The following is a 13,302-nucleotide window of genomic DNA, read 5'->3' on the forward strand; positions in this document are numbered from 1 at the left end:
GAAATTTTGGTGAATTTTGAACAATTGCTTCATACTTTTTCGCATATTCAGTAATAAAGTGTGTTCTGTTTAAAATTTAAAGTGACAGTAACGGTTTTATTTTAAAACGTTTTTTGTGCTCTGTTGACAAGTTTAAGCCTGTTTAACATGTCTGAACCATCAGATAAACGATGTTCTATATGTATGAAAGCCAATGTGTCTCCCCATTTAAATATATGTGATAATTGTGACATGGTGTCCAAACAAAGTAGGGACAATGATGCCACAAATAATAATAGTGCCCAAGATGATTCTTCAGATGAGGGGAGTAAGCATGGTACTGCATCACCCCCTTCTGTGTCTACACCAGTTTTGCCCACACAAGAGGCCCCTAGTACATCTAGTGCGCCAATACTTATTACTATGCAACAATTAACGGCTGTTATGGATAATTCTATTGCAAATATTTTATCTAAAATGCCTACTTATCAAAGAAAGCGCGATTGCTCTGTTTTAAACACTGAAGAGCAAGAGGACGCTGATGATAACGCTTCTGACATACCCTCACACCAATCTGAAGGGGCCAGGAGGGAGGTTTTGTCTGAGGGAGAAATTTCAGATTCAGGGAAAATTTCTCAACAAGCTGAACCTGATGTTGTGACATTTAAATTTAAATTAGAACATCTCCGCGCACTGCTTAAGGAGGTATTATCTACTCTGGATGATTGTGACAATTTGGTCATTCCAGAGAAATTATGTAAGATGGACAAGTTCCTAGAGGTTCCGGTGCCCCCCGATGTTTTTCCTATACCCAAGCGGGTGGCGGACATAGTAAACAAGGAATGGGAAAGGCCCGGCATACCTTTTGTGCCTCCTCCTATATTTAAGAAATTATTTCCTATAGTCGACCCCAGAAAGGACTTATGGCAGACAGTCCCTAAGGTCGAGGGGGCGGTCTCTACTCTAAACAAACGCACTACTATTCCCATAGAAGATAGTTGTGCTTTTAAAGATCCTATGGATAAAAAATTAGAGGGTTTGCTTAAAAGAATGTTTGTTCAGCAAGGTTACCTTCTTCAACCAATTTCATGCATTGTTCCTGTCACTACGGCAGCGTGTTTCTGGTTCGAAGAACTAGAAAAGTCGCTCAATAAAGAATCTTCGTATGAGGAGGTTATGGACAGAGTTCATGCACTTAAATTGGCTAACTCTTTTATTCTAGATGCCGCTTTGCAATTAGCGAGATTAGCGGCGAAAAATTCAGGGTTTGCTATCGTGGCGCGCAGAACGCTCTGGCTAAAGTCTTGGTCAGCGGATGTGTCTTCCAAGACAAAATTGCTTAACATCCCTTTCAAGGGCAAAACACTGTTTGGTCCTGATTTGAAAGAGATTATTTCAGACATCACCGGAGGAAAGGGCCACGCCCTTCCTCAGGATAGGTCTTTTAAGGCTAGAAATAAGCCTAATTTTCGTCCCTTTCGCAGAAACGGACCAGCCTCTACTTCTACATCCTCTAAGCAAGAGGGTAATACTTCTCAACCCAAACCAGCCTGGAGACCGATGCAAGGCTGGAACAAGGGTAAGCAGGCCAAGAAGCCTGCCACTGCTACCAAAACAGCATGAAGGGATGGCCCCCGATCCGGGACCGGATCTGGTGGGGGGCAGACTTTCTCTCTTTGCTCAGGCCTGGGCAAGAGATGTTCAGGATCCTTGGGCACTAGAAATAGTTTCTCAAGGTTATCTCCTGGAATTCAAGGAACTACCCCCAAGGGGAAGGTTCCACAGGTCTCAATTATCTTCAAACCAAATAAAAAGACAGGCATTCTTACATTGTGTAGAAGACCTGTTAAGGATGGGAGTAATTCATCCAGTTCCAATAAGAGAACAAGGGATGGGGTTTTACTCCAACCTGTTCATAGTTCCCAAAAAAGAGGGAACGTTCAGACCAATTCTAGATCTCAAGATCCTAAACAAATTTCTCAGGGTTCCATCATTCAAAATGGAAACCATTCGAACGATCCTTCCTACCATCCAGGAAGGTCAATTTATGTCCACGGTGGATTTAAAGGATGCGTACCTCCATATTCCTATCCACAAGGAACATCATCAGTTCCTAAGGTTCGCTTTTCTGGACAAGCATTACCAGTTTGTGAAAATTCTCGGAGCAGTGGCTAATCCGAAAGGAAGTGCCACAAAGGTACTAGGGTCCCTTCTAGCGGTTCTAAGACCAAGGGGCATTGCAGTAGTACCGTACTTGGACGACATCCTGATTCAAGCGTCTTCTCTGTCAAAAGCAAAGGCTCATACGGACATCGTCCTAGCCTTTCTCAGATCTCACGGATGGAAAGTAAACATAGAAAAAAGTTCTCTTTCCCCGTCAACAAGAGTTCCCTTCTTGGGAACTATAATAGACTCCTTAGAAATGAGAATTTTTCTGACAGAGGTCAGAAAATCAAAACTTCTAAGCTCTTGTCAAGTTCTTCATTCTGTTCTTCGTCCTTCCATAGCGCAGTGCATGGAAGTAATAGGATTGATGGTTGCAGCAATGGACATAGTTCCTTTTGCACGAATTCATCTAAGACCATTACAACTGTGCATGCTCAGACAGTGGAATGGGGATTATACAGACTTGTCTCCGACGATTCAAGTAGATCAAAGGACCAGAGATTCACTCCGTTGGTGGCTAATCCTGGACAACCTGTCACAGGGAATGAGCTTCCGCAGACCAGAGTGGGTCATTGTCACGACCGACGCCAGTCTGGTGGGCTGGGGCGCGGTCTGGGAACCCCTGAAAGCTCAGGGTCTATGGTCTCGGGAAGAATCTCTTCTCCCGATAAACATTCTGGAACTGAGAGCGATATTCAATGCTCTCAAAGCTTGGCCTCATCTAGCAAGGGCCAAATTCATAAGGTTTCAATCAGACAACATGACGACAGTTGCATGTATCAACCATCAGGGGGGAACAAGGAGTTCCCTGGCGATGGAGGAAGTGACCAAGATAATTCAATGGGCGGAGGATCACTCCTGCCACTTGTCTGCAATCCACATCCCAGGAGTGGAAAATTGGGAAGCGGATTTTCTGAGTCGTCAGACATTCCATCCGGGGGAGTGGGAACTCCACCCGGAAATCTTTGCCCAAATAACTCAATTATGGGGCATTCCAGACATGGATCTGATGGCGTCTCGTCAGAACTTCAAGGTTCCTTGTTACGGGTCCAGATCCAGGGATCCCAAGGCGACTCTAGTAGATGCACTAGTAGCACCTTGGACCTTCAACCTAGCTTATGTTTTCCCACCGTTTCCTCTCATTCCCAGGCTGGTAGCCAGGATCAACCAGGAGAGGGCTTCGGTTATCTTGATAGCTCCTGCGTGGCCACGCAGGACTTGGTATGCAGACCTGGTGAATATGTCATCGGCTCCACCATGGAAGCTACCTTTGAGACAGGACCTTCTTGTTCAAGGTCCATTCGAACATCCGAATCTGGTTTCTCTCCAACTGACTGCTTGGAGATTGAACGCTTGATTTTATCAAAGCGTGGGTTTTCAGATTCTGTAATAGATACTCTGATTCAGGCTAGAAAGCCTGTAACTAGAAAAATTTACCATAAGATATGGAAAAAATATATCCATTGGTGTGAATCTAAAGGATTCCCATGGAACAAGATAAAAATTCCTAGGATTTTATCCTTTCTACAAGAGGGTTTGGAGAAGGGATTATCTGCAAGTTCTCTGAAGGGACAGATTTCTGCGTTATCTGTTTTACTTCACAAAAGGCTGGCAGCTGTGCCAGACGTTCAAGCGTTTGTTCAGGCTCTGGTTAGAATCAAGCCTGTCTACAGACCTTTGACTCCTCCCTGGAGTCTTAATCTAGTTCTTTCAGTTCTTCAAGGGGTTCCGTTTGAACCCTTACATTCCGTAGATATTAAGTTATTATCTTGGAAAGTTTTGTTTTTGGTTGCAATTTCTTCTGCTAGAAGAGTTTCTGAGTTATCTGCTCTGCAGTGTTCTCCGCCCTATCTGGTGTTCCATGCAGATAAGGTGGTTTTGCGTACTAAGCCTGGTTTTCTTCCGAAAGTTGTTTCCAACAAAAATATTAACCAGGAGATAGTTGTACCTTCTTTGTGCCCGAATCCAGTTTCAAAGAAGGAACGTTTGTTACACAATTTGGACGTAGTCCGTGCTCTAAAATTCTATTTAGAGGCCACTAAAGATTTCAGACAAACTTCTTCTTTGTTTGTTGTTTATTCTGGTAAAAGGAGAGGTCAAAAAGCAACTTCTACCTCTCTTTCTTTTTGGCTTAAAAGCATTATCCGTTTGGCTTATGAGACTGCCGGACGGCAGCCTCCTGAAAGAATCACAGCTCACTCCACTAGGGCTGTGGCTTCCACATGGGCCTTCAAGAACGAGGCTTCTGTTGACCAGATATGTAAGGCAGCGACTTGGTCTTCACTGCACACTTTTGCCAAATTTTACAAATTTGATACTTTTGCTTCTTCAGAGGCTATTTTTGGGAGAGAGGTTTTGCAAGCCGTGGTGCCTTCCATTTAGGTGACCTGATTTGCGCCCTCCCTTCATCCGTGTCCTAAAGCTTTGGTATTGGTTCCCACAAGTAAGGATGACGCCGTGGACCGGACACACCTATGTTGGAGAAAACAGAATTTATGCTTACCTGATAAATTACTTTCTCCAACGGTGTGTCCCGTCCACGGCCCGCCCTGTTTTTTTTTAATCAGGTCTGATGAATTATTTTCTCTAACTACAGTCACCACGGTATCATATGGTTTCTCCTATGCATATTTCCTCCTGTACGTCGGTCGAATGACTGGGGTAGGCGGAGCCTAGGAGGGATCATATGACCAGCTTTGCTGGGCTCTTTGCCATTTCCTGTTGGGGAAGAGAATATCCCACAAGTAAGGATGACGCCGTGGACCGGACACATCGTTGGAGAAAGTAATTTATCAGGTAAGCATAAATTCTGTTTTTGGGAGAGAGGTTCTTCAAGCGGTGGTGCCTTCTGTTTAGGTCTGCCTGTCTTGTTCTCCCTCCCTGTTTATTCTTTGTCCTCTAGCTTGGGTATTGATTCCCACTAATAATTCAATGACGTTGTGGACTCTACATATCTTAGGAAAGAAAACAAATTTTATTCTTACCTGATGCATTTTTTCCCCCCCTGATATATGGAGAGTCGACGACCCCACCCTTTATTAAGACAGTTATTTTTTTATTAAACCTCAGGCACCTCTACACCTTTGTTATTCCTTTTCCATTTCCCTTCGGTCGAATGACTGGGGGTTATGGGTAGTTGAGTGACACTTAACAGTTTTGCTGTGGTGCTCTTTGCCTCCTCCTACTGGCCAGGAGTGATATTCCCACTAGTAATTGTTTGACGTTGTGGACTCTCCATATCCGGAAAGAAAGAAATTTATCAGGTAAGCATAAGTTTTTGTTTTTCTCCAGCAGGGTCTGGAGAAGGGATTGTCAGTTGTTTCTCTGAATGGGTCTCATTTCTGCCCTTTCTGTTCATCAACATTTGTCTGACTTACCAGATGTTCAGTCCTTTGTTCAGGCCCTGGTCAGAATCAGGCCTGTGTTCAAACCTGTTGCTACACCTTGGAGCTTTAAACTTGTTCTTCTGGTTTTACAGCAGGCTCCATTTGAGCCTTTGCATTCTGTTGATATTAAATTGTTGTCTTTAAAAGTTTTTTGTTGGTCCTTGTTACATACATTTTCAAAATTTTACAAATTCTATGTTTTGGCCTCGGCTGAGGCTTCCTTTGGGTGAAAGGTTCCTCAAGCGATGGTGCCCTCAGTTTAGGTCGGCCTGTCTTGTTTCCATTCTGTGTCGTCTAGCTTGGGTATTGGTTCCCACTAGTGATTCTAATAGATTTGTGGACTCTCCATGCCATTGAAAAGAAAATAATTTATGCTTACCTGATTCTTTTCTTTCTTGGCATGGAGGGTCCACGATCCGCCCTTGTCTAAATTCAAGACGGCTTTTTCTTTTTTTACTTTTCTAAATTTCAGGCACCTTTAGTGTTTCTCTTCACTTTCTATGTTTCCTCGGCTGAATGACTGGGGATTATGGGAAGTGGGAGGTATACTTATAGCTTTTGCTGGGGTTTTCTTTGCCTCCTCCTGGTGGCCAGGAGTTGAATTCCCACTAGTAATTACAATGGATTTGTGGACTCTCCATGCCAGGAAAGAACATAATTTATCAGATAAGCATACATTTTGTTTTTCATAAGAGTTTAACCACTTATTTTTTCTCAAGAGTTAACAAACCACACACTATTGTTTACAACCTTGTTTATTAAATTTTAAATAAAAATATGCACCACTTATACTTTTTAGTTGTACAGTACTTACATGGCATTATATATACATAAAATAATGGTATAGTTTGAATCTCGTGAAAAAGCAATATATGCCATTTATAGTCTCAATGGTGCATTACTAACTGTAACTAAAGAGGAACAGGACTTGGGAATTATTATTTCAGATGATTTAAAATGTTGACAGTGCAGCCAGTAAGGCCAGTTGAATACTTTGTTACATTGAGAGGTATTAGTAGCAGAAATAGAATGGTTCTTATGCCACTTTACATGTCTCTAGTTAGGCCTCCTCTGGATTATCTTCAGAAGGATGTAAATACATTAGAAATTGTCCAAAGAAGGGCTTCTAATATGGCACATGGTCTAAAATATAAAACATGCAAAGAAAGACTCTATGATCTAAATACGTATAAATATAGTTTAGTGAGAAGGGGAAAGAGGTGACAATGTGGAATCTCTAAGCATTTACCACACAAAAAGAAATTCCAAAGCAAGGCATCACAATCTTAATTTAGAGGGTAGCAGATTCAGGAGAAATGTGGTGAAGCATTTTTTTTACATGGCAGATTAATGGAATACATTTCCAATAGAGGTGGTAAACACAGGGGCCGTCAAAAAAATGCCCTAGACATGCATAAGGGTATCCTAAGAACACTGTTCAATGTAATATTGGTATACTTGAGTGACCTTTTGGTTCTTTTCTATTGTCAAATCCTATGTTTCTTACTAAAAATAGCTTACAGTAAGGGTTAAATGTGTGCAGCATCTAGAAACTCCAAAAAAGATCAGCACAGTTGTGCAAATGACTCAGCAGTTAAGGGTTTAAAATATCTCAAATACCTAAAAATCAGGAATAATTGTATAAACCTGAAACATACGAGAAAGGTTGTTAAATATATTTGCTTCTTTTCAAGCCATAAGGTACCAAAGCATAAGAGCAACATACATTTATATATGCTGCTCTAGGTAAATGGTACAGAGACACTAGAAAAATCACTAATTTGTGTGTTCTCTTTTTTTAATCTGTCACTTAGGTTTGGAAAGCAGGTTCAATTTAGTTAATAGACTCCAAAGTTTAAAGGGACACTCAAGTCAAAATTAAAAAAAAAAATAATTATTCAGATAGAGCAATTTTAAACAACTTTCCAATTTACTTCCATTGACAAAAGTGCACAGTCTTTATATTTAAACTGTTTGAGTCACCAGCTCCTACTGAGCATGTGCAAGAATTCACAGCATATACGTATTTGCATTTGTGATTGGCTGAAGGCTGTCACATGGTACGTGTATGCATTTGTGATTGGCTGATGGCTGTCACATGGTACAGGGAGAGTGGAAATAGACATAGCTTAAAATTGTCAGAAAAAAAATCTACTACTCATTTGAAGTTCAGACTAAGTGTTATTTCGTTGTCTTATCTTGCATTTGTTGATTATGCAAATCTACTGTGTTGACTGGTCCTTTAAGATAAGAATGAAAGATTTTGTATGAATATTTAGTAAATGTAGCACACAGTTGTAAAATTCTAAAAAAAAAGTATACATTGATGTGTACTTTATAGCTATGTATGTACAATATGCTTAAAGGGACATTAAACCCAACATTTTTCTTTCATGATTCAGATAGAGAATATAATTTTAAACAACTTTCTAATTTACTTCTATTATCTAATTTGCTTCATTCTCGTGATATTCTTTCCTGAAAGCAATATCTAGATTGGCTCAGTAGCTTCTGATTGGTGGCTGCACATAGATGCCTCATGTGATTGGCTCACCAATGTGCATTGCTATTTCTTTAACAAAGGATATCTAAAGATTGCAGAAAATTAGATAATATAAGTAAATTGGAATGTTGTTTAAAATTGTATTCTCTATCTGAATCATGAAGGAAAATTTTGGGGTTTAAGGGCCCTTTAATAGGCAGCTTTTTTTTTATCCATTAGTTAAACATAAGATTTCTCTCTGCTTTATTTTAGATCCTCCTCTTACAAGACCCCTCCACCACCAAACTTCTGCTTGTCCTCACTCTCATGCCAACCCTCCACCACAACCTCCACCTCCACCACCCCCTCAAATGGACTATGTCATTGCTCATCCAGTACATCCCTTCCATCCTACCCTTCCAAGTCTCTCCTCTGCACATCCTGTCCCTCCTCCACAGCAATCCCATCACCTGAGCAGCCCCACAGCACCTCTTTCCCAGCATCTGACAACATCCCACCATATGTCGGCCACAGCACCTGCCACACAGAGGTTGCATCCTCATGAGGTCATCCAGAGGATGGAGGTCCAGAGGCGGCGTTTGATGCAGCATCCAACGTATGTAATTTGTCATATATAAAAATGGGGCATTACTCCACAAATATTTATCATTTTAGGGCACACTTTTGCAAACATATTTCTTTCCTGTAATTGGCAAGAGTCCATGAGCTAGTGACGTATGGGATATACATTCCTACCAGGAGGGGGCAAAGTTCCCCAAACCTCAAATACCTATAAATACACCTCCCACCACACCCACAACTCAGTTTTACAAACTTTGCCTGCTATGGAGGTGGTGAAGTAAGTTTGTGCTTGATTTTTATGATCTATGATTAGCGCTTCTAAGCATTCTGAAGCCCAATTCCTCTGATTACAGTGTTTGTCAGAGGGATGTGAAGAGAGTATGGCCTATTGATTTTTGGTTTCCCTCACTGGAAATCTTTTCAAGGGTTCTCTGTTATCGGTCGTAGGGATCTATCTCCTACCTCCCTTTTCAGATCGACGATATACTCTTTTATACCATTACCTCTGCAGATAGTTTTCAGTATTGGTTTGGCTATCTGCTATATGTGGATTGGTGTCTTTCGGTAAGTGTGTATATTTTTTTTAAGACACTCTCAGCTATGGTTTGGCGCTTTATGTATTAATATAAAGTTTTGTATTTTACTTATATGTGCCATGAGTCAGGTCTATGTGTATTTCCCTTTGCAGTCTAAACAGTTTCAGTATAGGAATCATCTTTGGGAAGTTTATTTAAACTTTTTTCTTACCTGGGGTTCAGTCTTTTTCTAATTTGACTTTTTATTTTTTTGCGAGCAAATCTAGGGTGCACGAGTGCGCAAAATGCTGTTTTTTTTTTGATTGCGTCATTCTTGGAGCAAATTTTTTTGCACGAAGTTGCGCCTTTGATGACGCAAATTTCACAATATTCTGCGTCTTTGTTGACGCTAGTTGTTTTGGCGCGGAATCGCGTTTATGACGCGAGTTGTCATTTCCTGGTGTTAGTTTAGCGCCAGAAAAATGTAACTTCTTTTTGAGTAATGCTTTATTCTTGGCGCCAAATTTTAGTTTTTTTTACCCCTCTGCCTCTCTTGCTCGCTGTTTTCATGAACTTTGTAAGCTATTATGCCTGCTTTAGTTTTTCTCTGAAACGGAAACTTACATTGTGGAAATAAAATGTTTTGCCTAATGTTATTTCTTTCATGTAATTGGCAAGAGTCCATGAGCTAGTGACGTATGGGATATACATTCCTACCAGGAGGGGCAAAGTTTCCCAAACCTCAAAATGCCTATAAATACACCCCCACCACACCCACAATTCAGTTTTACAAACTTTGCCTCCTATGGAGGTGGTTAAGTAAGTTTGTGCTAGATTTCTACGTTGATATGTGCTACTCAGCATGCTGAAGCCCGGTTCCTCTCCATCCTGACAGACGGATGTGAAGGGAGTATTACCTATTGAATGCAATGGTCATCCTAACGGGGATCTATTTAATAGGTTCTCTTTTATTAGTCGTAGAGATTCATCTCCTACCTCCCTTTTCAGATCAACGATATACTCTTATATACCATTACCTCTGCTGATTTGCCATGATTCAGGTTTATCAGTATATTTCCTTTTTGCAGACTGTCAGTTTCATTTTGGGAAATGCACATAAAAAAAAATTCTTACCTGAAATTTTCAAATTGACTTTCTTTCTAAATTGCGGGCTGTTAGGCTCACGGGTGCGCAAAATGCTATAATTTATTGCGTCATTCTTGGCGCGAGACTTACGTTTGTTGACGTATTTTCGTCATTTCCGGCGTCTTAGTTGGCGCCGAGAATTTTAATGTAGTTGCGTCATCTATGACGCTCGTGTTTGTTGCAGACGTTTTTGGCGCCAAAAATATTTTGTCAGTTGTGGGCGTCATACTTTGCGCCAGACTTTTGACATTTAAGTCTTCATGTATTTTTGCTTCTGGTTTCCAGGGGCTTATTTTGTTTGCATTTTTTCCCCATTCCTGAAACTGTCATATAAGGAAATTGATAATTTTGCTTTATATGTTATTTTTTTCTCTTACATATTGCAAGATGTCTTAATCTGATCCTGTTTCAGAATCCACTATTGGAATCCTGCTGCCTGATGTCGGTTCTACCAAAGCTAAGTGCATTTGTTGTAAACTTGTGGTAACTGTACCTTCGGCTGTAATTTTGTGATAGTTGTCATGACAAACTTTTACATGCAGACAATATTTCCATTAGTAGTAATCCATTATCTGTTATTCCTTCAACATCTAATGCTCAGGATATTCCTGTTAATGTGAATTTGTTTCTAATTCTATTCAGAAGGCTTTGTCTGTCAAACCACCTGCTAATAAACGTAAAAGGTCTTTTAAAACTTCTCATAAAATGACCGTCAACATTCTGATTGATCTATCTCTGATGAGGATCTATCTGATTCAGAAGATTCTGCCTCAGATATTGACACTGACAAATCTTCATACTTATTTAAAATGGAGTATATTCGTCGCTTATTGAAAGAGGTGTTGATTGCATTCGATATGGAGGAGACTAGTCCTCTTGATATTAAAACTAGTAAACGTTTAAATTCAGTTTTTAAACCTCATGTAGTTATTCCAGAGGTTTTTCCAGTTCCTGATGTTATTTCAGATGTAATTTCTAGGCAATGGAATGGACTGGGTACCTCTTTTACCACTCCTTCAAGGTTTATAAAGCTGTACCCTTTGCCATCTCATAGATTGGAGTTTTGGGAAAAGATCCCCAAAATTGATGGGGCCATCTCTACTCTTGCTAAGCGTACTACTATTCCTACGGCAGATAGTACTTCTTTTAAGATCCTTTAGATAGGAAACTTGAATCTTATCTAAGGAAGGCTTATTTATATTCAGGTCATCTTCTTAGGCCTGCAATTTCTTTGGCTGATGTTGCAGCTGCTTCAACTTTTTGGTTGGAAACTTTAGCGCAACAAGTACCAGATCATAATGTGTCTACCATTGTTAAATTAATTCAACATGCTAATAATTTCCTTTGTGATTCATTGTCATTGATGTTAGATATATGTCTTTAGCTATTTTAGCTAGAAGAGCTTTATGGCTTAAATCTTGGAATGCTGATATGACTTCTAAATCAAGATTACTATCTCTTTCTTTCCAAGGTAATAAATTATTTGGTTCTCAGTTGGATTCAATAATTTCAACTGTCACTGGGGGGAAGGGAGCTTTTTTGCCTCAGGATAAAGTCTAAGGGTAAATCTAAAGCTTCTAACCGTTTTTGTTCCTTTCGACTTAAAGAACAGAAATCTAATCCTTCCCCTAAAGAATCTATTTCCAATTGGAAGCCTTCTTCAATCTGGAATAAATCCAAGCCATTTAAGAGATCTAAACCAGCCCCCAAGTCCGCTTGAGGGTGCGGCCCTCATTCCAGCTCAGCTGGTAGGGGGCAGATTAAAGTTTTTCAAAGATGTTTGGATCAATTCAGTCCAAAATCATTGGATTCAGAGCATTGTCTCTCAGGGGTACAGAATAGGTTTCAGAGTAAGACCACCTGTGAGAAGAATTTTTTCTCTCACGCATTCCAGTGAACTCGGAGAAAGCCCAGGATTTCCTGAAATGTGTTTCAGACCTGTTTTATTCAAATCTATTTATCGTCCCAAAGAAAGAAAATTGATTCAGACCAGTTCTGGATCTAAAGATCTTGAATCGTTATGTAAGAGTACCAACATTCAAAATGGTGACTATAAGGACTATTCTGCCTTTTGTTCATCAAGGGCATTATATGTCCACAATAGACTTACAGGATGCATATCTTCATATTCCGATTCATCCAGATCACTATCAGTTTCTGAGATTCTCTTTTCTAGACAAGCATTACCAATTTGTTGCTCTTCCTTTTGGCCTAGCGACAGCTCCAAGAATCTTTTCAAAGGTTCTCGGTGCCCTTCTCTCTGTAATCAGAGAGCGGGGTATTGCAGTATTTCCTTATTTGGACTATATCTTGGTACTAGCTCAGTCTTTACGTTCTGCAGAATCTCACACAAAATCAACTAGTGTTGTTTCTCCAACATAGGTGTGTCCGGTCCACGGCGTCATCCTTACTTGTGGGATATTCTCTTCCCCAACAGGAAATGGCAAAGAGCCCAGCAAAGCTGGTCACATGATCCCTCCTAGGCTCCGCCTACCCCAGTCATTCTCTTTGCCGTTGTACAGGCAACATCTCCACGGAGATGGCTTAGAGTTTTTTAGTGTTTAACTGTAGTTTTTCTTATTCAATCAAGAGTTTGTTATTTTAAAATAGTGCTGGTATGTACTATTTACTCAGAAACAGAAAAGAGATGAAGATTTCTGTTTGTATGAGGAAAATGATTTTAGCAACCGTCACTAAAATCCATGGCTGTTCCACACAGGACTGTTGAGAGCAATTAACTTCAGTTGGGGGAACAGTGAGCAGTCTCTTGCTGCTTGAGGTATGACACATTCTAACAAGACGATGTAATGCTGGAAGCTGTCATTTTCCCTATGGGATCCGGTAAGCCATGTTTATTACGATCGTAAATAAGGGCTTCAAAAAGGGCTTATTAAGACTGTAGACTTTTTCTGGGCTAAATCGATTCATTATTAACACATATTTAGCCTTGAGGAATCATTTTATCTGGGTATTTTGATATAATAATATCGGCAGGCACTGTTTTAGACACCTTATTCTTTAGGGGCTTTCCCAAAGCATAGGCAGA

General features: G+C 40.3%; 1 protein-coding gene across 4 annotated transcripts in view; it reads left to right on the forward strand.

The window, feature by feature from the left end:
• RNF111 (ring finger protein 111) overlaps window positions 1-13,302 on the forward strand; it is a 689,804-nt gene that overhangs the window by 383,484 nt on the left and 293,018 nt on the right. For all 4 annotated transcript variants that reach the window (XM_053717530.1, XM_053717531.1, XM_053717532.1 and 1 more), the window contains exon 8: window positions 8,287-8,629. In XM_053717530.1, coding sequence (XP_053573505.1) covers window positions 8,287-8,629 — 343 coding nt within the window. The remainder of the gene's footprint in view (window positions 1-8,286; window positions 8,630-13,302) is intronic.

This window comes from Bombina bombina, chromosome 6, assembly GCF_027579735.1.
Source record: "Bombina bombina isolate aBomBom1 chromosome 6, aBomBom1.pri, whole genome shotgun sequence".
NCBI classification, from domain to species: Eukaryota; Metazoa; Chordata; class Amphibia; order Anura; family Bombinatoridae; genus Bombina; species Bombina bombina.